This window comes from Mustela nigripes, chromosome 2 (genome assembly GCF_022355385.1).
Source record: "Mustela nigripes isolate SB6536 chromosome 2, MUSNIG.SB6536, whole genome shotgun sequence".
Classification (NCBI taxonomy): Eukaryota; Metazoa; Chordata; class Mammalia; order Carnivora; family Mustelidae; genus Mustela; species Mustela nigripes.
The window spans coordinates 57,303,926-57,326,489 of NC_081558.1; the positions used below are offsets into that span (position 1 = coordinate 57,303,926).

The following is a 22,564-nucleotide window of genomic DNA, read 5'->3' on the forward strand; positions in this document are numbered from 1 at the left end:
TCATCCACTGAGGGCACTTGGATTGTTACCAGCCTTTGACTCTTGTAAATAATGCTGTTGGGAGTATGATGTAGGAGTGTCTCTCTCAGAGTCCCAGCTTTCAATTATTTCGGGTCTGCATCTAGTAGTGGAATTGCTGGGTCGTATGGTAATTCTCCGTTTATCTTTCAACACGTTAAGTCTTTGAACAATGGCTAAGTATTTTCCACAGCAGCTGCACCATTTTACATTCCCTCCAGCATGCACAAGTGTTTCAGCTTCTCCACATCACTATGGGCCCTTATTTTTTATTTTGTGTAATAGCTATACTTGTGGATGTGTGGTGCTTTGGATTTGCACTCCCCAAGTGACTAATGACATTGAACTTCTTTCTCATGCGCTTATTGGCCATCTGCTTATCTTTGGAGAAATGTCATTCAGTCATTTTTGAATTGCATTGTTGTTTTAAGATTTTATTCACTTACTTGACAGAGAGAGAGAGAGAGATCACAAGTAGGCCGAGAGGCAGGCAAAGAGAGGTTCGGGAAGCAGGCTCCCCACTGAGCAGAGAGCCTGATGCAGGGCTTGATCCCAGGACCCTGAGATCATGACCTGAGCCGAAGGCAGCGGCTTAACCCACTGAGCCACCCAGGCGCCCCAGAATTGCATTATTTTGTTATTGAGCCATCCAGCATCCTAAGATTTTGATAAAGACCGCACTGAATCTGTATGGTTTTGGGTAAAGTACTGTCGCCTTAATATTAAGGCTTCCAATCCCTGAAGATGGGATGCCTTCCCATTTGTTTAGGCCTTTAATTTCTATCAGCAATGCTCTATACTTTTCAGTGTATAATTCTTTCACCTACCTGGTTAAGTTTATTTTTAGTATTTCTTACTGGGGTTCCTGGGTGACTCAGTCAGTTAAGCCGCTGCCTTTGGCTCAGGTCATGATCCCAGGGTCCTGGGAGAGTCCCGCATCGGCTCCTTGCCCGGCAGGGTGCCTGCTTCTCTCTCCATCTCTGCCGCCACTCTGCCTGATTGTGTGCTCACGCACTCTCTCTCTGACAAATAAAATCTTTTTTTTTTTTTTTTAAAGATTTTATTTATTTGATAGACAGAGATCACAAGTAGATGGAGAGGCAGGCAGAGAGAGAGAGAGAGAGAGAGGCAGGCTCCCTGCTGAGCAGAGAGGCCGATGCGGGACTCGATCCCAGGACCCTGAGATCATGACCTGAGCCGTAGGCAGCGGCCCAACCCACTGAGCCACCGAGGCGCCCCAAATCTTTAATATTTCTTACTGATACTATTGTAAATGGAATTATTTTCTTAAATTTGCTTTTTGAATTGCTCATTATTAGTGTATAGAAATGCAACTGGGGATGCCTGGGTGTGGCTCAGTTGGTAAGCATCTTTCAGGTCATGGGATCGAGCCAGGGCATCAGGCTCCTTACTAGTGGGACGCCTGCTTCTCCCTCTGCCTGCTGCTATGCCTACTTGTGTCCTCGCTCAGTATCTCTGTCAAAATCTTAAAGAAAAAAAACGCAACTTAATTTTTGTGTATTGATTTTGTTTTGCAACGTCGTTAAGTTTGTTACTTCTAACACTGTATACATTTCAAGGTTTTCTATGTGTAAGACTGTGTCACCTGTCAGAGATACTACATTTCTTCCTTTCCAATTTGGAAGTCTTTACTTCTGGGGTGCCTGGGTGGCTCAGTTGTTCAGCGTCTGCCTTTGGCTCAGGTCATGGTCCCAGAGTCCTGGGACTGAGCCCCACTTCGGGCCCCCTGCTCAGCCAGAAGCCTGCTTCTCCCTTTCCCCCTGCCACTCCACTTGTGATGACTCTTTCTCTCTCTGTGTCAAATAAATAATAAAATCCTTTTTTGGGGGAAGTCTTTTACTTCTTTTTCTTGCCTAATTATTCTACATAGAACCTCCAGTACTATGTTGAATAAAGTGAGCATCCTTGTTTTGTTCCTAATTTTAGGGAAAAAGCTTTAAGGCTTTCACCACTGAGTATGATGTTTGCTGTTGGGCTTTCATATATGGCCCTTGTTATGTAAAAAAAAGTTTCCATCAATGCTAGCTTATTCAGTGTTCTTATCATGAAATGGTATGATGTTGAACTTTTTTTTTTTTTTAAAGATTTTATTTATTTATTTGACAGAGAGAGAGATCACAAATAGGCAGAGAGACAGACAGAGAGAGAGATGAGGAGAAGCAGGCTCCCTGCTGAGCAGAGAGCCCAATGCGGGACTCGACCCCAGGCCCCTGGGATCATGACCTGAGCCGAAGGCAGAGGCTTAACCCACTGAGCCACCCAGGCGCCCCGATGTTGAACTTTTTTATTCTGAGCTATGATTGACATGTTTTGTCAGTTTCAGGTGTATAGCATAACGGTTTGGTATTTGTATATACTGCAAAATGATCACAGTAAATCTAGTTAACATCCATTGACACAATTATAAATTTTTTTCTTCTGATGCAGGGTGGGGGAAGGGCAGAGGGAGAGGGACAAGCAGACTCCCTGCTGAGCAGGGAGCCCCATATGGTGCTCGATCCCAGGACCCTGGAATCATCACCTGAGTCAAAGGCAGATGTGACCCAGGTACCCGGTGATGAAAACTTTTTAAGATTTACTCTTTTGCAACCTTCAAATGTGTAATACAGTATTAGCTACGGTCACCATGCTGTCCATGAGTTACATCACAGGCTCCTAACTGGAAGAATGTACATCTGACCACCTTCACTTATTTCACCCACTGCCTGCCTCTGCCAACTACCAATCTGTTCAGTTTTAAGAGTTTGGTTTTTTTGTTTGTTTTTTTAAAGATTCCACATGTAAGTGAGATTATATGATATTGTCTTCTTCTGACTTATACTTCACACAATGCCTTCAAGGTCTACCTATGCTGTCATGAATGACAAAGTTTCCCTTTTTGCAGCTGTGTGTACACACACACACACACACGGACCACATCCTATCCATTTATCCATCGGTGGACACTTAGGTTGAGTCCATGTCTGGACGATCATAAATACTGCTGCAGTGAACGTTGGGGTGCATGTCTTTTGACCTTGTATTTTCGTTTCCTTTGGATAAATACCCAGATGTGGGACTGCTAGATCGTGTGGCAGTTCTGTTTTTTAATTTCTCGAGGAACCTCTACAGTGTTTTCCCTAGTGGCTACCCAAGGGTCCCCTTTTCTCCACATCCTCACCAACACTTGTTATTTTTCAGCTTTTTGGTTTTAGCCATTCTGACTGGTGGTATCTCACTGTGGTTTTGATTTGCATTTCCCTGATGATCAGTATTGGTGAGCACCTTTTCTCCTAGCTATTAGCCATCTATCTTTGGAAAAAGTCTATTCGGCTCCTCTGCCCATTTAAAAATTTTTTTGCTATTGAGTTATATGCGAGCTCTCTCTATGTGTGTGTGTGTGTATATATATATATATATATATATATATATATATATAAATCCATTGTCAGATGTATAAATATTTTCTCCATTATTTCTTCAATTCTTGAATATTTCTCAAATGCTTTTTCTACATCAATTGATTCAAATGTGATCAACTGATCAAATTCTAGGATTTCATCAGAGAGAGAACACAAACAGGGGGAGCAGCAGGCTCCCCAGTGAGTGGGAAGCTCGAGGCAGGACTTGATCCCAGGACCTCGGGATCATGACCTGAGCCGAAGGCAGTCAACTTAACCGAGGAGCCACCCAGGCGTCCCTAAGGGATACTATTTAAACAGATCTGTATTAGTGTTAACAAATTCATTCCCATTCTCAAAAGTAACTTGTTAGCGCAAACTGAGATGAACGGAAATAGCAACACACATTTGTCTCCATTTATAATTCACTTTTTAAAAATATTTATTTGTGAGAGCAAGAGTAAGAGCACACACGCAGGGGGGGGTGCAGCAGAGGGAGAGGGAGAAGCAGGCTCCCTGCTGAGCAGGGAGGCCGACTCAGGGCTCTATCCCAGGATCTGGATATACCAATCTAAGGCGAAACCAAAGAGCTGGGCACTCAGCAGTCAGCTCAGGCACCCCTTAGCCATCAGCTCTTACTGTAAGTGGTTATCTCAGCATCAGGATGGTTATCAGTTTTAGACGGATGGTTGTGAACAGAGGTCAAGGTCCACTTCCATGTCAGATTTAAGGTTAGGGCCAGAGAATATGATTGTGGAAAAGGAGTTTGGTCTGTAGAAGTGAGGGTCACACATGTCCATAAACCAGAGATCTAGGCCATGAGTACTAGCCATGGTGGAATTGTAATTGTGAGCTTCTATTTTTGTTTAAAGATTTATTTGAGAGCAAAAGCGAGGGGGGGGAAGGGACGGAGGAAGAGAATGTCCAAGCGGACTTCTGCCCAGCGCACAGCCTGATGTAGGGCTTGATCTCACGAACAATCAAGTAGGGTGCTTTACCGACTGAGCCACCCAGGCACCCCAGTTGGGAGCTTCTAAAAATGCTACTGGTAACACACAAATGGGAGCCAAGAGCAGGTATGAGGAAAGGAACCCACGGAGGAACCGGAGCAGTGGAAATGTAGAAAAGCGGAGCGAAGTAGAATCCAAGAGCTTAGTCATGGGGGCATTTCTAGAAGCAATACCTACACCACGTCTCTGACTGAAGCACTACTATTCTATAAATTTGGTTCTAGGTGGCATACATTCAGTCCCAGCTATAATACTGGGATGCAGGGCACCCTACTGCCACCCCCTCCTCTTCTGTGAGAAATCAGAAATCCAGAACTATGGTATCTAAGTGTCAGCAACTATAAAGCATAAGAGCACGAAGGCTAAGTTAGCGCTCATACGCAGTTCACAGGTGGTCCTCGATAGGGACAGTGTTTTCTTCATTCAGCATCCCCACATCCCATCACTGTGATCAAAAAACCAAAACCAAAAACTAGGGACAGGCACTGCAGGGCTGGACGTGACACGGTCTTTCTGCCTCAAAGGCACCCCATGTGCCCAGTTACGGAGGCTCTTCGGCTTGATAAAGCACTGGCCGGGATTAGCTAACATGGTCTCTACTGAGCCAAGGGTCCAGAAGAAGGAAAAAAGACAGGGCAAAGGCAGATGATCTTTGTTCTTGTTACATTTTATTGGCATCACGTTCATCTCTTTACAGAAGAACTTGGCCCACACCCTAGAATGCAGACCTTTGGAAAAAGGGGAAGTGCTCCGTTAAGCAAGCTACAATGCAGGGGCAGATCCTAGGGAGGGGGCAGAACTGCCAGGGTTCCATACCAAAGAAACAGGTTAATGAATAGTGGGCAATACTGGGAGTTGGTGGGGAAAAGGAGAAAAAGGTTTGCTAACCTAAGGATACCACAACCCTGAAAGGAGTGCCTTCTAGAACAAAGGTAAAATCACTAGGACAGATCTGTTAGGATTTTCCTTTTCCTCTTATCAGTAGGATGCTGACCTAATAGGGGAGTTTCCAAGTATGGGGGGGGGGGCCAGGGGGAGGAAAAAATGAGAATTTTAATTTCTGAAACAACGGCCATTTATCCATTGCACACACCACTGTATTATGCAAATCAACCTTTTGGAAAATTTAGACACAGAAGGGAACTAGACAGTTTTCCCCCTGGAGAGATGAAAAGCTTTTTGGCTCTTAAGTCTTTGATAAAAGGCGTACATAATTCTTGTGTCTACTGTACAGAATACTGCCTCTAGCTGGATTTCTGAATTCTGAGTAGCTAACACTCTGCAATCCAGACAGGGTTCAACCCTCCATCCTACACGCCTGCATTACAGGACTTAAACACATAATCCAAGAATTTCTTACACTAATTTATACATTTTTAATTGGTTGCATATATTAACATGTACTATAAGATTCTTTTCTAAGAAGCATTACATAATAAATGGATACTGTAAAAAGATCTGATTAGTTAAAAGTAACAAGCATTAACAGATACATACAAAACTCAGTCTGATCAGACTGGGTGTGAGCCTGTAATGAAGCATGGGGCACCAGCCTTCCCAAGTGGTAGCCTTCACAGGAGGGGGGGGTTGGGGTTGGGGGGTAAAAAGACCACAAGACCGTTAAAAAAATCAGATAACTAATTAGACACAGATTAACTGTAAACAGTTCTCTCTCCCCAGTGGACGAAAAGAATAAGCTTCCGATGCCGACTCCACACCAGAACGATTTCTACGGCTTGCCTGTCCCGCTGCCATACGAGGGCTGATGTGGTGGGTGGGCAGACCCCGATGGAGTCATCACAGGCCTGGGCTGGAGTCTGTCTGCTTGTGTCAGGGCTGTGTGTGTGTGTGTGTGTGTGTGTGTAAGGGTGTGTTTGATGGGGTTTCTTTTGGCAGCTGGATTCGAGAGATGACTTTATGTTTTGTTTGGAAGAGGAGAGGGGGCTTGTGTTGGAAGGCCTAAGTGTGTTCTTTCTTTGTGAAGGACTCTGCGCTCTGCTCTCACTGCCCCTTCAGCAACTGCAGCTCTCCGCCGAGGCCTTAGCCCGGTCGTTCTTGTCCAGTTTGATGGGCTCGGGGAATTCATTGTACAGCTCCACCTCTGTTTCCTGCACAGAGAGAGAGCGGGAGAGAGGTCTGTTACTGAGGGTATGGGGAAGCTCCGAGCTCTGCGGCAGCCTCAGTGGTGCTCTCCCACGACTCTCGGTGGGCAGGGGACTGGGGCACAGACATAGCGCTGAAGGGAGGGCTCTGGCAGAAGGTGCTCAACTCTCAAGGGCCGAGCAAGGGCAAGACAGGTTTTATGACAACCCTGCGACAATGTGAAGACAGAAACCGAGCGGGAAGAGCAGCGATCGGCGCTGAGCAGTCAGGACACAGCTGACTCACGCTCTCCACTGTCACGATGGAAATCTGGTGGCTTGGGGACCATAGCCAGCTCACAGATGCTTTCTGAGCGCTCCGTAGTGTACCACCGCCAACACTCCGAAGTCAGACTTCGACACGGGCTGGATTTTGGCAGCTCTCAGCACTTCCACAGGGCAAGTGTGGGCTGGAGCATGAGTGCTACCTGCCCTTTCAGTCCCAAAACATTCCTCTAGTCCCGTTTGCCATTCATTTTTCTGGACTAACGGTCCACTTTCTTTTTCTTCTTTATTTATTTGACAGAGAGAGATAGATAGCGAGCAAGAGGGAACACAAGTAGGGGGAGTGGGAGAAGCAGGCTTCCTGCTGAGCAGGGAGCCCGCTGTGGGGCTCGATCCCAGGACCCTGAGATCATGACCTGAGCTGAAGGCAGACGCTTAATGACTGAGCCACCCAGGCAGCCCTCCATTTTCCTTTTCTTCCAAAGGCTTAGGAGGGTTTTGCCTCTAAATGCCGCATACTCAGAAACCAGCTATGGATGAATTGTATCAGCAACCGTGGTGAGAGGTCACAGGGGATGGACCGTGGTCAGTTTAGTGGGACTTTTTGCTGAAATAACATGGGTCCAGTGCACAGCAGCTGTCCACTTCCTGGTGTAAGGAAACAATTTGTCACTTAAACACTGAGAACCTAAGTGACAGGAATTGTTCTATAAAAGTAAAAACCTCCAAGGAATACACATGGGAAGAAGGTCTACTGAGACAGACCACGGAGCGTACAATTCAGTGGTTTTTAGTGTATTCACAAAGTTGAGCAACTATCACCACTGATTCCACAGATTTTCTTCACTCCATGGAAACCCTGCCCCTATTGGCAGTCACACTCTCTCAAGCCTTGGCAACCACAGACATCTTCTGTCTTAATAGACTGGCCTATCTTGGATATTTCATTTGATGGACACTTGTTTGTTTCTGCCTTTTGGCTATTATGAGTAATGCTATTACAAATACTCATGTACGAGACTTTGTGTGGACAGTTTTTGTTTCTCCTGGGTATGCACCGAAGAGCGGAACTGCTGGGTCACAGGATGACACGTTTAACTTTTTGAGGAACTGTCAGACTACTTTCTAAAGTGGGTGCATCATTTCACATTCCCACCAGCACCTAGGAGACTATTTAATATGAAAGGCAAAGGATGTGAAAAATGACAGTTTTATCAAAGGACAGCACACAAGACCTAAAATAATAGCTGCTATGGACTGAATGTTCGTGTCTCTCCAAAATTTCTACGTTGAAACCCTAATCCCCAGGGTGCCAGTCTCACGATGAAGAAAGTAATGAAGGTGCAATGAGGTCATTAAGGTTGGGGTCCTGCCGTGACAGGTGAGTGTGTCCTTCTAAGAAGAGACACGGGGAGTGCATGTGTTTCCCCACTTGCTCGGGCTTGCTCTCGCTCGCTGTCAGCACAGAGGAAAAGCCACACACCAGAGGACACAAGAGAAAGACGGCAGTCTGCAAAAACCGGTGAGAGAGCCCTTAGCAGAAACTGAATTTGCTGGCACCTTGATTTTAAGCTTCTGGCCTCCAGAACTGAGGGAACATAAAGCCTGCCGTTCTGCTACCCAGTCTGCAATACTTTGTAACGGAACCCAAAGCACACTAGTAAGACAGCTCTAATGCAGAATCACAAACAGAATCGCAGTAAGATTTTGTATTTGGGAAGGGTGAGGAAAGAAGGTGGAACTGCAATAAAATTCTGTCTAAATAGAAAATGCACCAAAACAGCCAAGAAAAAAAAAAAACCCAAAATGTTTGTCAGTCACTAGTCACCTGTCATGGAGGGAGACTTGCCTAGCAGAGGGGATACTACACTGTAATGGCAGTCAAATCACAACAGTCCAGGCAAGGAACATGCACGCTGCCGAACAAACTGGGCAGACCAGAAAAAGATCCCAATATACACAAGCATTTAGTGCACAAAGGTAATGCTTCAATCTACGGGGGAAAGTGGTTTATCTAACAATCTGCTACTAATATTTGAAACAACTGACTACTCTGCTAAAAGAAAAACGTGAGTCCCTAATATCCTGCCATAAGCAAAATAAGTTCAATTGAATTGGACAATAATCCAGACGCGGGAAATCCAGACATTTAAAATGACATACCTAACAAAAATTACTTTTTTCTATGCCCCAGGGAGACAACAGAGTTGGAAAAGTCACTTGCAATACTGGTCAAGGTAATTCCCGCTCACGGGAGCGATGGGCGCCCGGGCCAGTGCCAGGTGCTGACGGCGTGCAGCAGGGGCCCATTGACAGGCAGCGAGGCAGCAGAGTTCCAGATGGCGCTGGCCACTTGCTGCTGAGCAGGGAAGAGAAAGGACTGAAGTACTACCGTCCTCGAGGAAAGCAATGTGGCACCATCTTTTGAAAGCACATATACCTTTCAATCTAACGATCTTACTCCTGAGAGACTAGTGTGTAGGAACAAAAAAGCATTCTAATAAGGCTACTGGGACAGCAATATTCACACCTAGGTGTGAGGGTGGGTTAAAGGAAGGGGGAGAGCAGGTGGCAAACACCTCAGGCCTACATCCTGTTAGCATGAGGGGCGCTCAGCAGGGGCTCCGAGCGTTTTGGGTGCATCAATTCCTTTCATCACAGAACACTCAGTCCAGCCCTTGGAACAACCAAGTTAGTTCCCTGCCCGGAGGTCCAGATGCCCTGGCCTGCTGATAATCAGTGCTTTTTATAAACCCAGTTTCCTGGAGCTCGCAGAACCGCCTTGCCCTTTATAGCCACCATGTGCCTCGTCAAGATGCTCTCCACATCTTCTGGCGTGTGCCTCACCTCTGACACTCACCCGCTCCCGAGTCTGACATCACAGAGCATGGACGGTACCTCTTGATCTGTCTTAACTCACTGGCCCCGAAGAGCTGCTGAATCAACAGAGCATTCCACTCCCTCATGCCAACAAAAACAGGTGAGTAAACAACATAAATGAGAAAGAAAACCTCACTCAAGGAATACAATTCCTAGAACTTCTGGTGATCAAACACAACCACTCAGGAGAACGCCAGGAATGAGCCTGTCTTATTCCATCCTCACAACCATCCTGCGGCAAGTATCATCTGACAGAGTAGGGTATGCAAGCTCAGAGATGAGGAAAACAAAACAAAAACCGAACTGGATCTAATGATGGGTCTGTCCCCTCCTTCAGTAGAGGGAGCCATCTGACCGAGGGCTCCTAGAGGTCTCATCGGATAGCATGCAAGGGGAATAAGGACGTCCCCAAATAAGGGTGGCCTCAGTGCATCTTCGCTGCCCTTGCACTGTAGAGGTTATTTACAAGCAAGTGGAATTTTCTGGAAGCGTTAGCGAAATGCCTCATGACCTTCCTAGATAAACACATGGGTTTTTCTGGCTACACAGAAGAAAGAGCTAAGAAAGATTAAGGACAAGAAAGCCAGGCAGGGGCTAGGCCGATGGTCAGTCACCAGAGGGAGCCAGACAGCTGCGAGAGACCCACCTGTTTAAGTGCATTCCGTGCAATTGTCTGGAACGCCTGCTCCACATTGATGGCCTCCTTGGCACTGGTCTCGAAGTAGGGAATGTTGTTTTTGCTGTAGCACCAGGCCTGTGCCCGCTTTGTGGCCACCTGGAAGAGGAAACAGGGTGTACGTGTGCTCCTGACAGAAGCCGCTAGCACAGGTGAAAGGAGTAGACTGGATGAGGGTGGCAGGGGTCTGAGGAAGGGGGCGGCAGACCCGTCCAAGGTCACACTGCAGGCTTTGTGTAGCACAGCTAGGCCTCACACCTAAGCCCATTCTATAATCCCTAGTTTCTGACCCTTAGCTGCACTTCTAGGTAGATGATGAAAGGAGCTAGCTGGCCTAGGAAGTACAGAACTGTTCCTCTTGGGACCTCAGAGGTCCCAGCCCAGGAAATGCCTGGCAGCTTGGTCTTAAGGTTTGCAGTCCCTTGTCATTACGCTAGGGTTCCATCACCTGTGCCACAGAATTCGCAGCTCTCACTGACACCCTTGCCTCTCCTACCCGAATTCCTTCCCCACCCCAGCCCACTTTCAGGAATGAGAGGACTGTCACCTAGGAAAGGGAGAAAAAGAGATCAATGGCCAGAAATAAACCGAGCTATAAATAAGAGTCCATGCTCCCAATCCCAAGAGAAATGCTATTTCAAAGTAAACCAGAGCAATTTTACTCAAAGCCCAAAGTGCAATCTTCTACACACACGGGGATCCAGGCAGGCCCCTGAAGTGCAGGAGCACTCGAGGACAAAATCTAATTCCCTCCTTTGGAGTGCAGAAGGAGAACGGAGGCTCACAGGGCAGAGACAATGGTCCGAAGTCACAGCTGGCCTGAGACAGCATGGGCACTTAAACCGAGTCTCGTAGGTCCTGGTCCTCAAAAGCTAGCTGACCGGAAGACCAGTTCACGTTCCCACATGTACTTTTCTGGAGCCACCTGGGCTTCGCACAGAGCCCACCAAACCACAAGTCACCTTAGAAGCCAGTGCCTTTCACAGGAGGAGAAAACAGCAACAGGCCAACCAGAAAGCCACCATTCCCCAAGCTCCTCTAGGTGCCAGGGCTTTTGGGTACACTGTCATCTGATCCCAGAGTGTTCTTGTTACATAAGATTCAGACTCCAAGAAATATTCCCAACTAAAAAGTGCATGAGCCAGGCTTTAAATGGAACTCTGCCTTTAAATCCAAAAGGCCAAAACGCACACTGCAACCAGCCTGAAGTCAAATTATTTCATGGCAACCGAAACAATGGCCAGCACAGGCAACTCCACAAAATGCACTTGGTACTCTGTTGGCATAATTTCAAAAGGAATACCACCGCAAACATTCACTGTCCCTGTTTTGCCACAGGGGAAAGCAAAATGGTAGGCCTTGAGCAGATTAGGAAGCAAGGCCCAAGGGCTGGGCAGGTAACTAGCTAGTTATCCCTCCCCTCTACCCCACTCTGGGGCCACACACACACACACAGATATACTGGGGACTGGTGCTTAGGCAGCATGGCTTTTTACCAATCAAAGCTAAAACAGTACCTGTCATCGAAAACTTAGCTGCCACTTTCAAAAGACGGTCCAGGAACCACAACCTAAATGAGGGCAGATTCATAAGCCTCCACACAGAAGATTCCCATTATCTTCAGCACTTACTTGTCTGTTTTCGAGGTCGATCTTGTTTCCCAACACAACGAAGGGGAAATTCTCAGGATCCCGGGGACTGGCCTGGATGAGAAACTCATCTCTCCAGCTATCGAGAGTTTTGAATGTGTTGGGGGCAGTAACGTCAAACACCAGAACGCAGCAGTCTGCGCCTCTGTAGAAGGCCACACCAAGGGACTGGAACCGCTCCTGGCCTGCTGTGTCCCAGATCTGCAAAGACAGAACATTATTCCTTGGGGGGCCCAGCACTAGGAGTGGGGGACACCAGAGGAAACGTGCTGCATCATGGAGCCACTGAGAGACAAGTGACCGCAGACCGCAGCACTCGGCAAGCAGAGTGCAGCACTGGGTACCCCACCCCGCCCAGACAGAGGGCGCATGTGAGCGCATGTTCTGTGGGGCGCCGGCACCCAAGTCTGAACCCTGCTAGAGAACGTTTTTATCTTGATCTGGGCGGTGGTCCAATTAGGAGACATTTATGTAAAATTCACAATGTAAACTTAAGATCTAGGTACTCTGGGAACTTTCTGCAGGTGATGGATACATAGGGAGGTGATTACATATGAACTGTACATTTAAATCTACATATTTTTACTGTATATAAAGTTTAGCTAAAAATCACTTTTATTTATAACATGACTCAATAATAATAAAGCAAACAAAAACACTTGACAAAGAAAGTTGAGGGGAAAGACAACAAAAACATACTTTAGATCAGAGGCGAAAGCCAGCTTTTAATCGAAAGAACAACCGGGTACTACTGACCAGCTCAAAGAACTTCCTGTCGTTCATTGCCATGCTAAGTTCAAGAGCAAGGATGGATTTCCTTACTGCCCTAGATCCCTAACAAGGCCACCCTGGTCAGCCTGAGAGATGATAAGTGTTCTGAGGAATAGTTTCCACACCACCCAGCAAGTCACCAGGTTTAAGAAAAGTGCTTGGTTCAGAAGCAGCAAACCATTACTTACAGCTGACATGGGTCTTTAACTGGTTTATTCACTGTTTGCAGGGAACCCACTGAGCTTCAGAATAACATAAGAACTTAGACCATCCTTTATAACCCAAGTAAATGTCAACTTTATATCTAAATCACCAGCCGACTACCCCAAAAGGCCCAGGTTTAAACCAAAATTGGAGTGTGGACTGGGCCACTATAGTTTCATTCCCAGAACCAAATTCTGCAGGATGGTTGAGCTCTCCTGTGAAGCAGTGGTGCGTCCCTCCAGGTGATCCAGAACACGTGGGGAACCTACCCAGTGTCACTAGGCCATACACAAACTGCGCTCCCAGTTCAAGTAGGAAGAGCACCACAGAGGACGAGGTTATGATGCCTGCTTAGAATAAGTAAACATGCACAAGAGAAATAACATAGGACAGGGCAGTAATATGCAATTTGCCTTTCTTTAAAACTACCAATGTAATCAAAGCTCATGATCTTCTACTAAATCCCCTAACACCTCCCAAAATAGTCTCTGAAAGGAGTCCTAAAACCTAATGTGTCCTAAAAACCAATCCAGACAGTTGACTGGCTCAAATGACACTGCCACAAGCAGGGGCAGAGCCAGAACTTAAATATTGATGGGAGGTCTGGAAACAGCACTCAGAACCCCTAACAAAGCAATTATGACTACACACGCTAAACTCTGGCCCACAGACTGGCCAAGAACAGCCTGGAAGGGGACTACTGTGGTTACCAATGTTAGGGCTGAGCAAAAGTACACATTTCAGCTTTTTGTCAAATAGTCAAGAGCCCAAGCGTTACTCTTAAGAGGAGGACAGTTCTGAGAAGCCTGCCTCAGCCTTTTCTCCCAATGTGCATGACCCTCCATAAGCAGTACATGAAAATGTGGCTGCCAGGACTCTTGGCCACAACTCTGAGAGCAGAGAGACTGACCCTGGCAGTCCACTCCGTTCCCAGGAAACCCCAACCACTATATACACTATCTACATGCACTTCACTCTGGGAAGAACCTTTCTAAACTAGGGCTTGCCGTGACAGCCACAGGAGGTCAGCCTGACTGTGGAGTAGAGGTAGGAGGCTGTCATGAATGTCCGTCCGTGTGGGGCACAGGAGTGCTCAGGCCACTGGTAAAGGCAGCAGCCACTCAAAGAGAACCAGAGGGAAGTGAGAACGACTTCCATGTAAGCGTGAAGATCCATACGAACAAACTCAAAGGCAATTATTCTACCTGCCTCTCATCGCGATGGGGAACTTCATGCAACTTCCAACACAACAAAGCATTTATGTGTAGACAAAACTCGATCTCTGTTGCCAGTGGATAACCAATACAGGGACTGCTGGTGGTGTCTGCCTTTGAGCTTTTCTGCTTTCCCAACATCCTACAGTGAATATATGTCTCCGAGTTAAAAAAAAAGGAACCCTTCGTCATTAACAGGGAGGCTGATCAATGGAGCGGGGAACTCAAGAGTTCCTCGAGAGCCTGGTCCTACAATAAGAAAACTAGAAACAGACAACCACTTCTACAAAGAGAAAGGAAAAAACCAGAACTTAAATCTAGACCTTGACAAATTAAAAAAAAAAAATCCCCCCCCTCATGAGAGGAGTAACACTGTTATTATGTAAACATCTGGGTAAGTAAAGCCAAAGCCAGAAACCCCCTGAAACACTCGGCACCCTCCCACACAGAGATCATCTTCATTAGCTCATGTGTCATTCTAGGTATCCACACTGCGGGGTTTTATGTAGCTGAAATCCTTACACCACGCATCACTGCGCTCTGCCCCATCCGCCTCTCTGCCCACGTGAAACACCACAGTGCTGATAGTAGCTCACACCTCTACTGCTGCCCAAAAACTCAGTGAGCAATTTTATTCTTGTTCTTTAAAAACATATTGCTGCCAAATTTCCACAACTATAAGGACCTCAGTAATGAATGTTAACTTACAGAGCCTGTTCTGTATTTCTGATTGTTTAGGACAGAATCCCAAAAGGAGAATTACGTAAGAACTCTAGGACTCTTGAGAGACCCAAATGGGTACCTGGAACGCTCATACACAGAGAAGACAGAGTAAGGCACTAAGAAGTCAAGTTGAAAAACTGTGGTTATTCTTAACTTTTTTTTTTTTTTTAAAAGATTCTATTTATTTATATGAGAGAGAGAGAGAAAACATGTGCAGAAGCAGTGAGGTGGGGGTGGGGGGAGTTAGAGGTAGAGGGAGAAGCAAGCTTCCCACCGAGCAGGGAGCCCAAAGCGGGACCCTGAGATCATAAGCCGAAGGCAGATGCTCAACTGACTGAGCCACCCAGGTGGCCTCTTAGCAACTTTCAAAAATTAATTTATCTTCACACCTAGAAAAGTACAGTCCTATGACCGTAATCTTTTAAAAATTTTAATATGAACTTTAATAGAAATATCTTATTTTCTGGGATGCCTGGGTGGCTCAGTTGTTAAGTGTCTGCTTTTAGCTCAGGTCAAAATACCAGGGTCCTGGGATCGAGCCCCAGATCAGGCTCCCTGCTCAGTGGGAATCCTGTTTCTCCCTCTCCCCCTCCCCTTTGCTTGTGTTCCCCCTCTCCCTAGATGTCATTTAAAAAAAAAAAAAGTATTTTATTTTCTACAAAGCATACCCATGTATCTATTTACCCATACTCTAATGTGACAAATACTAACACTGCCACCATAATATCAGTTTGATTTTCTTTCTTCTTTTTTTTTTTTTTAAGATTTTATTTATTTGACAGGCAAAGATCACAAGTAAGCAGAGAAGCAGGCAGAGAGAGAGGGGGAAGCAGGCTCCCTGCTGAGCAGACAGCCAGATGTGGGGCTTGATCCCAGATCCCTGGGATCATAACCTGAGCCGAAGGCAGAGGCTTTAACCCACTGAGCCACCCAGGTGCCCATTTTCTTTTTTTTAACAGAAACAGAGTTAACCCTTCCTCACAGAATTCCCTTTCCCTCCCAGACATATAAATGGCTCCTGAGGAGTTAAATGCCTACATAATAGTAAGGATCCTGTACATCTTTTTGCAGCTTGCCTTTTTTCCCAAAGTGAAGGGCCATATAATATCCCACTGTCTTAATACACACAATCTATTCCCTGGGCATCTCAGCAGCAATGAGTTCTCTTCCTATGGCCAGAGCTCAGATTCCCTGGGCTCTCTTCCTAGACAGAGCATCGCACACACTCAACAAGGGAGAACAAAATGGTAGTCTCTACTGCCCGGATATACTCCCACCATCAGCTTGAGAATATTCTACTCCCTATACTCCAGTCAAAGCTTGATTTTTGTCAGCCTTTTTTTCCCCCCTCCATGTCTGTACATTTATAGCAATATGCTTTATTAACTTTAAAATGTGGGGCACCTGGGTGGCTCAGTTGGTTAAGTGTCTGTCTTCAGCTCAGGTCATGACTCTGGGGTCCTGGGACTGAGCACCGAGTCAGGTTCCCTGTGCAGCGGGACGTCTGCTTCTCCTCCTCCCTTTGCTCCTTTCCGCCACCCCACCCCCACCCTGACCTGTGCAAGCTCTTTCAAATAAATAAAATCTTTCTTAAAAAATATTTTATTAGACGAACCGTAAGTGACTCTTAATCTCGCAAAACAAACTGAGGGTTACTGGGGGGAGGGGAAGGGAGGGAAGGTTATGGACATTGGGGAGGGTATGTGCTGTGAAGTGTGTAAACCTGGCGATTCACAGAGCTGTACCCCTGGGGATAAAAATACATTATATGTTTATAAAAAAATTTAAAAATGTAATAAAAAAAAAAGAAAAAAAAAGATTTTATTTATTTGAAAGAAAAAGACACAGCAAGAGAGGGAACACAAGCAGGGGGAATGGGAGAGGGAGAAGCAGGCTTCCCATTAGAGCAGGGAGCCCGATGTGGGGCTCGATCCCAGGACCATGGGATCATGACCTGAGCCGAAGGCCGACGCTTAACGACTGAGCCACCCAGGCACCCCCCAAATAAAATCTTTAAAAAAAATAAAAACCTGTGTTGTACATTTAAATGAGTTTAAATAACTCTACATCAACAGATATTTGTAAAAAATGAGGAATATATTAGAATTTAAAGGCTACCTGGGTTTGCATTTTTCTTAAAATGTACATAAATTCTCACTTTCAACTCAGTAACTTTAGTATGTCATGTCTGAATATTTATTTTTTTTTAAGGTTTTATTTATTTATTTGACAGAGATCACAAGTAGGGGGAGAGGCAGGCAGAGAGAGAGATGGGAAGCAGGTTCCCTGCTAAGCAGAGAGACTGATGCGGGGCTCGATCCCAGATCCCAGGGATCATGACCTGAGCCGAAGGCAGAGGCTTTAACCAACTGAGCCACCCAGGCGCCCCTGAATATTTACTTTCTACATGAGGGACTTTTGCTTTTAAAATGTTGTGGTATGACCACCTTTTAGTTCTACTGATGATAAATATATGTTACTATTTATGATCAGTAATTTTAAATGATACTTTATATTGAAATAGAATACTTTTCCCCTATATCCATAATTTACTTATTTTATGAGCAGAAGTTTAATCCCTTTCACCTATTTCTCCCATTTCCCATCCCTACCCCTCTGGCCACCACCAGTTTGTTCTCTGTACTGATGAGTCTGTTTGTGTGTTGTTGTCTGTTCTTTTTTTTTTTTTAGATTCCAAATATGAGAGAAATCATATAGTATTTGTCTCTGTCTGACCTATTTCACTGGGGATGATATTCTCTAGGTCCACCCATGTCAATACAAACAGCAAGATCTCATTTTTTTTTATGATGAGTACCACATCTTCTTTATCCATTCACCTGCAGACAGACAGTTGGGCTGCTTCCATATGAAATAAGATACTTACCGAATATTACTATTTTACTTCAAGTCTAATTTTAGTTCTAGAGAAGTTGGTGCTATCTCAAAGGCCTGGACAAGGTTTTATTTTTCTCTTATTTCAGGAAGATCACTTAACAGCAAACACTTGAAGTTTCTTAAGTGGTGCAGAGCAACACTGCCTGTCTGTGAAACACCCACATGAAATTATTTCCATTTCCAACAAGCTTTTATGTAAATTTTCAAGTTTATGAAGTCTCTCTGAACAATCAGGCTCAATATAATGACACGCACAACTTTGTTTTTCCAGCATGCTGTTATCCCGCCATGTGATCAAATCCAACATTCATGATCTCAGAGCAGTGGCACCACCTGCCTGAATTCTGTCTGTCCAGAGGGCCTGATGAGGTTGCTGAAGTCCTTCTACCAGCTCTCCTGCCCCTGGTGGCACACCACAGCCCTACAGCACAGTCACTCAGATGCCGCCCGTCAGGGCAGACATCCACTTTATTCATCCAACCCCAGAAGTATCTGGAGTCACAGGACCACAGGGAATTTCTTTAAGCCACCCAACTGCTGGGATATTTTTCCAAAGAGCATTTTTGATAGCACTGGGGAGGGAGGCAGGGAGTATTCCCTGTGTCTACAGCAGTGCCACCCTGCCTCGTCACCTTTTTAAATTTGTAATTCCCGGAAATCAAACTCCTGGACATTAATAGTTTCTTCTGACAGCTGCCTGGTGATGTCTTTTGTCCAGTTTTCCACAGGGCTGATTGTTGACTGGATACTACTACGCATTATCAACATTTTTTCTGGTCTGTGGTTTTATCTGGGAATCTTGTTATTCAAATGTTTAATTTAATGGGGTCTACTATCGATCTTTTATCTTTTATGATTTGTGCTTTCTCTATTTTAAACATTTAAGGTAAAAAAATTATTTTCATTTCTGAAGTTTCATTCTGTACTTGTTCCATTCAGGTCTTAAACCCTCTGGTTACTCCCCATCCAAAACCGAAAACCACTGGCCCACTCCGTTTACTGTGTAACTCCCCCTTTTCCCTACTCTTTTGGAAGATGACTCTTTACTCAGTGTCCAGCTAGGTGTGCCCTGTCTATGTGCCCTCTGGTCCCTTGATCTGCATGTCTCTGACAATATCACACTGTTTAAACTACCATGGCTTCATAGTAAGTTACCTTTACATTTTTCTTGCATACTTGATACCATCTAATGTTTAATACTGATTCCTAGCTTCTTCCTGAACAATATAAGGAACTGAAAACAAAAACAAAAACAAAAAACCCCACAGCAACCACTATGCTTCCCCAACACATTAAATTACATAGGTCTAATCCTGGTTTTGTGTGACAGTTTGGAAGTTACATACTCTATTAGGGTCGTAATTCTAACAATAAGTATTTGCATGCAAATAAAGTTTATCTCAGTTTATCTTATCTCAGACCTTTCTAAATGGAATACTTTCCTTCTGCCTGAAATACACCATTTAGAATTTTCGCCATAGAACCTAAGGAAGTACGATCTCCTTTGAGGATATTTTTAGCAGGGACAGAACACTGTGTTGAAGGTTTCTTTCAGAATATATTCCACCGCCTGTTGATTTCCTCTGTTAGGCTGAGAGTCAATTGTCAGCCTCATTCCCGTTCCTTTTTAAGGTCATCATCTTCCTCTGGATGCTTTCGAGTTTGTCTTTTGTTACTGCAATTTCATTACGGTATGTCGAGTTATTTACCCATCTTGGAATTTGGGCTTCCTGAATCTGAGGACTGGTGCCGTATCTATTCTGGAAAATTCTCAGCAAATACCATCTCTGATTCATTCCCTTTATTTTGAGATTAAAAGGAAGTCTGACCTATCTATTGAATCCTGTTTGTACCTCTCTTTCCTACCATTCTTCCTTTCAGCCCTCTTCTGGGGTGTCCTCTCTGCTGCTAAAAACATTCTTGGATTTCCACCCTTTTTTGGATTATTGTATTTCATTTTTAGAAATTCTACTAACCTACACCACCTGTTTAGTTTCCTCTCTTCACAGACAACATAAGACTGCCTTATTCCTTTAAATACAAAAACCACTCTGAATGATAAGGGAGCTTTCCATTGGATCTTGCCTTGTTTTCTTTCTTTCTTTCTTTCTTTTTTTTTTAAAGATTTTATTTGACAGAGACAGATACAGTGAGAGAGGGAACATAAGCAGAGGGAACGAGAGGAGAAGCAGGCTTCCCGCTGAGGAGGGAGCCCGATGCGGGGCTTGATCCCAGGACCTGCAGATCTTGACCTGAGCCCAAGGCAGATGCTTAACGAATGAGCCACCCAGGCGCCCCTTGCCTTGTTTTCTTATTTGGATTATCTTATTGCACACTGGTAAAAGCTTGTAAAAAATATGAGGATTCCTCAAGATCCAGGAAGATGATGCCTCTATCCAGAGATCATGGTTTTCATTTCCTTCTAAGTCTGTCAAGCTGGCTGCAATAGTACGAGGGTCAGCCTTTTGTTTCAACCTTTCAGAAACATGTTTTCTCCTCTATTGTTTCCAGAGTCTAGTGACTGTGGTTCTCCAGATGGTGTTCACTCCAGCAGTGCGGCGCTGCAGGGTTCCAGCTCAGTAGGGCATGTGGGGCCCTGCACCCAGGAGGAACTGGGCTCTGACTTCGGAATCAGCCCACACTGCTGTCAAAGCCACAGCCTGGCTCCACAGCTGTTCAGTCTGGCTGGTGCGCATGTTAAATCTGCAGGTAGTACTTTATGCCAGTATCCTGAAGGCATTCCATGTCCTTCTCCCTCCTGATGTCCTCAAGAACTCCTCTAATGTTCCTTTTTAAGTAATTTTTCTTCTCTCTAGTTGCTCTTAAAATTTTGCTTTTGGTGTTCTGCAATTTTGAGTCTTCCGGTAATCTGCTCAGTTTTCACAGCTTACTGTTTTCTTCAGTTGTGTTTAATATGCAGGTTAACTGTTCATTTGGTTTATTGCAATGACCACGTTTTCACTTCTTCAAGTTCTAAGTTCTCTATATCCTCATTTTTACAATAGTATCCTTTTTCATTATGGTTTCGATTCCTTTTTAAAAAAAATCTCTAGTCATTGTGAACATTTTTTGTGGTACATTATTTCCTCATGTGGCTATGACCTCATCTTCTCTCCGGAGGTGGCAACTCTTCCTATAGAATGGTCTTATCTCTGCTTTTGTCAAGAATGGCAGGCATTTATGGGTTTATGTCAAAGTCTTTAACATTTCTGTCGAATGTAGAGTATAAGCTCAGAATCTAGACATGAGCACAGTGGAACTGAGAGTCTCCAACAAGAAAGCAAAGAGGCAAAGCCTCAAGCATACTTCATACAGGAGCTTTGCCACTTCTTTGGGTTGAGGGTATTTGATCCCGTTTTCACAACTTTCCACAGTCCTGGGTGAGTGTGAGAGTGAATGAGACAGAGTGAGAGTGAGAGAGTGAGAGAGAGAGAGAGAGATAAAGACGAAGAGAGAATGTGTATGTGTCTCCCCAAGGGAGTGTGCTAGTGGGAGTTCTAGCTCCCCAACCTTTTGTAGTCACATCTCCTGCCCCTGGCGAGTAATTAAACTCTAGTCTGGTTATAAACTTGACAAGCATCATGGCAGAAGCCCCCAAGCTTAGCACTAGCTTTCGGTTCCCTCTTCTTTCCTGTAACCTGGAAATTTCTTTCTCTCTCAAGCTTGGCTTGGTAAAACTGTAGTCATATTTTGAATATCTCGGTGTGTATGCATGGGGGAGGTGAGAAATGAAATCTGTATCAGCCCCATCCTGGATGTGTGAGTCAAGGAACGTCCAGAGTCCTTATCCTCTGGGAGCATGTCACAGCTTTAGATTCATGTCTGTAAAAACGTCTACCTATAACACCTGGATCATTCAAACATTTTGGGGCAAGCCTGGTGTTTGCTAGGCCTACAGTGGAATAAAAATCACTGAGACTCTGTCTCTAGAGGTCTAGTCTACCAGGGAACTCATTTAACACGGGAAGAAACAAGTGCTGTGGAGATTAGAGTTTCAGAAGACAACCAGGGACAAAAGCTGGAGACTTGGGGATGAAGACAAAGATGGGACGAAAGAGCTGGGATGGAAGCGGACAGGTTCAAGGACAGGTTTGTAAGAAGCAGCACATGGTTTAGAAGGACTGACAAAAGACAAAAAAGTGAAGTACAGTTGTAGCCAGAATGAAAAGTCTTTCAAAAGGTCACATGAAGAAATGTGTATTTTAGCCTAATTGTTGCAGGGAAAAACCTTAAATGATTATGGTGATACACAAAAAAGCTAGCTGGCTTAACAGAAACACAACTTTGGTGGCTGTAGGTAAGACAAGAGAAGCCAGAAAAATAGGGAAACTACATGAACAGCTACTGCAAGAAACTAGGAGAGACCCAAAGATGTTTTGGGTCTTTGGGTCTCTCCTAGTTTCTAAAGTACTATGCAGGGATATTAAGAAAGGAATGAGTTAGACATTTTGGAGACATAGCAAGACAGAGCCTGTAGGCTGGCAAATTCAGCAAAACACACAAAAAAACAAACAACAAAAAGGAACTCTAATTAAATTTGAACTTTGGAATAAACAATGAAAACTTTCTAGTATGTCTCATGCAACATCTGGGTCATACTTGAAGTCCTGTATTTTACCTGGCAATCCTACTTGCGGCCAATTATCCATGAATATGGTAATGGGAAATGAAGAAAAGGAAGGGAAAATGTCTAGGCATGAACAAAAGTTTCAGACCAAATGAAAAAGGCTTGGCTGGCAAAGCGGCAAAGACAT

The 22,564-nt window shown here is 44.8% G+C and overlaps 1 protein-coding gene and 1 pseudogene across 2 annotated transcripts in view; both read right to left on the reverse strand.

Annotated features, from left to right (window-relative positions):
• Positions 1–6,312: 6,312 nt before the first annotated feature.
• The window catches only part of RAB7A (RAB7A, member RAS oncogene family), a 72,550-nt gene continuing 56,298 nt past the window's right edge, over positions 6,313–22,564 (reverse strand). For both annotated transcript variants that reach the window (XM_059390438.1, XM_059390439.1), the window contains 3 exons: positions 11,983–12,201; positions 10,322–10,450; positions 6,313–6,537 (listed from right to left, as the gene is read on the reverse strand). In XM_059390438.1, coding sequence (XP_059246421.1) covers positions 6,442–6,537; positions 10,322–10,450; positions 11,983–12,201 — 444 coding nt within the window. In that variant the 3' untranslated portion in view covers positions 6,313–6,441. The remainder of the gene's footprint in view (positions 6,538–10,321; positions 10,451–11,982; positions 12,202–22,564) is intronic.
• Positions 16,960–20,890, reverse strand: LOC132009908 (ATP synthase subunit s, mitochondrial-like; annotated as a pseudogene).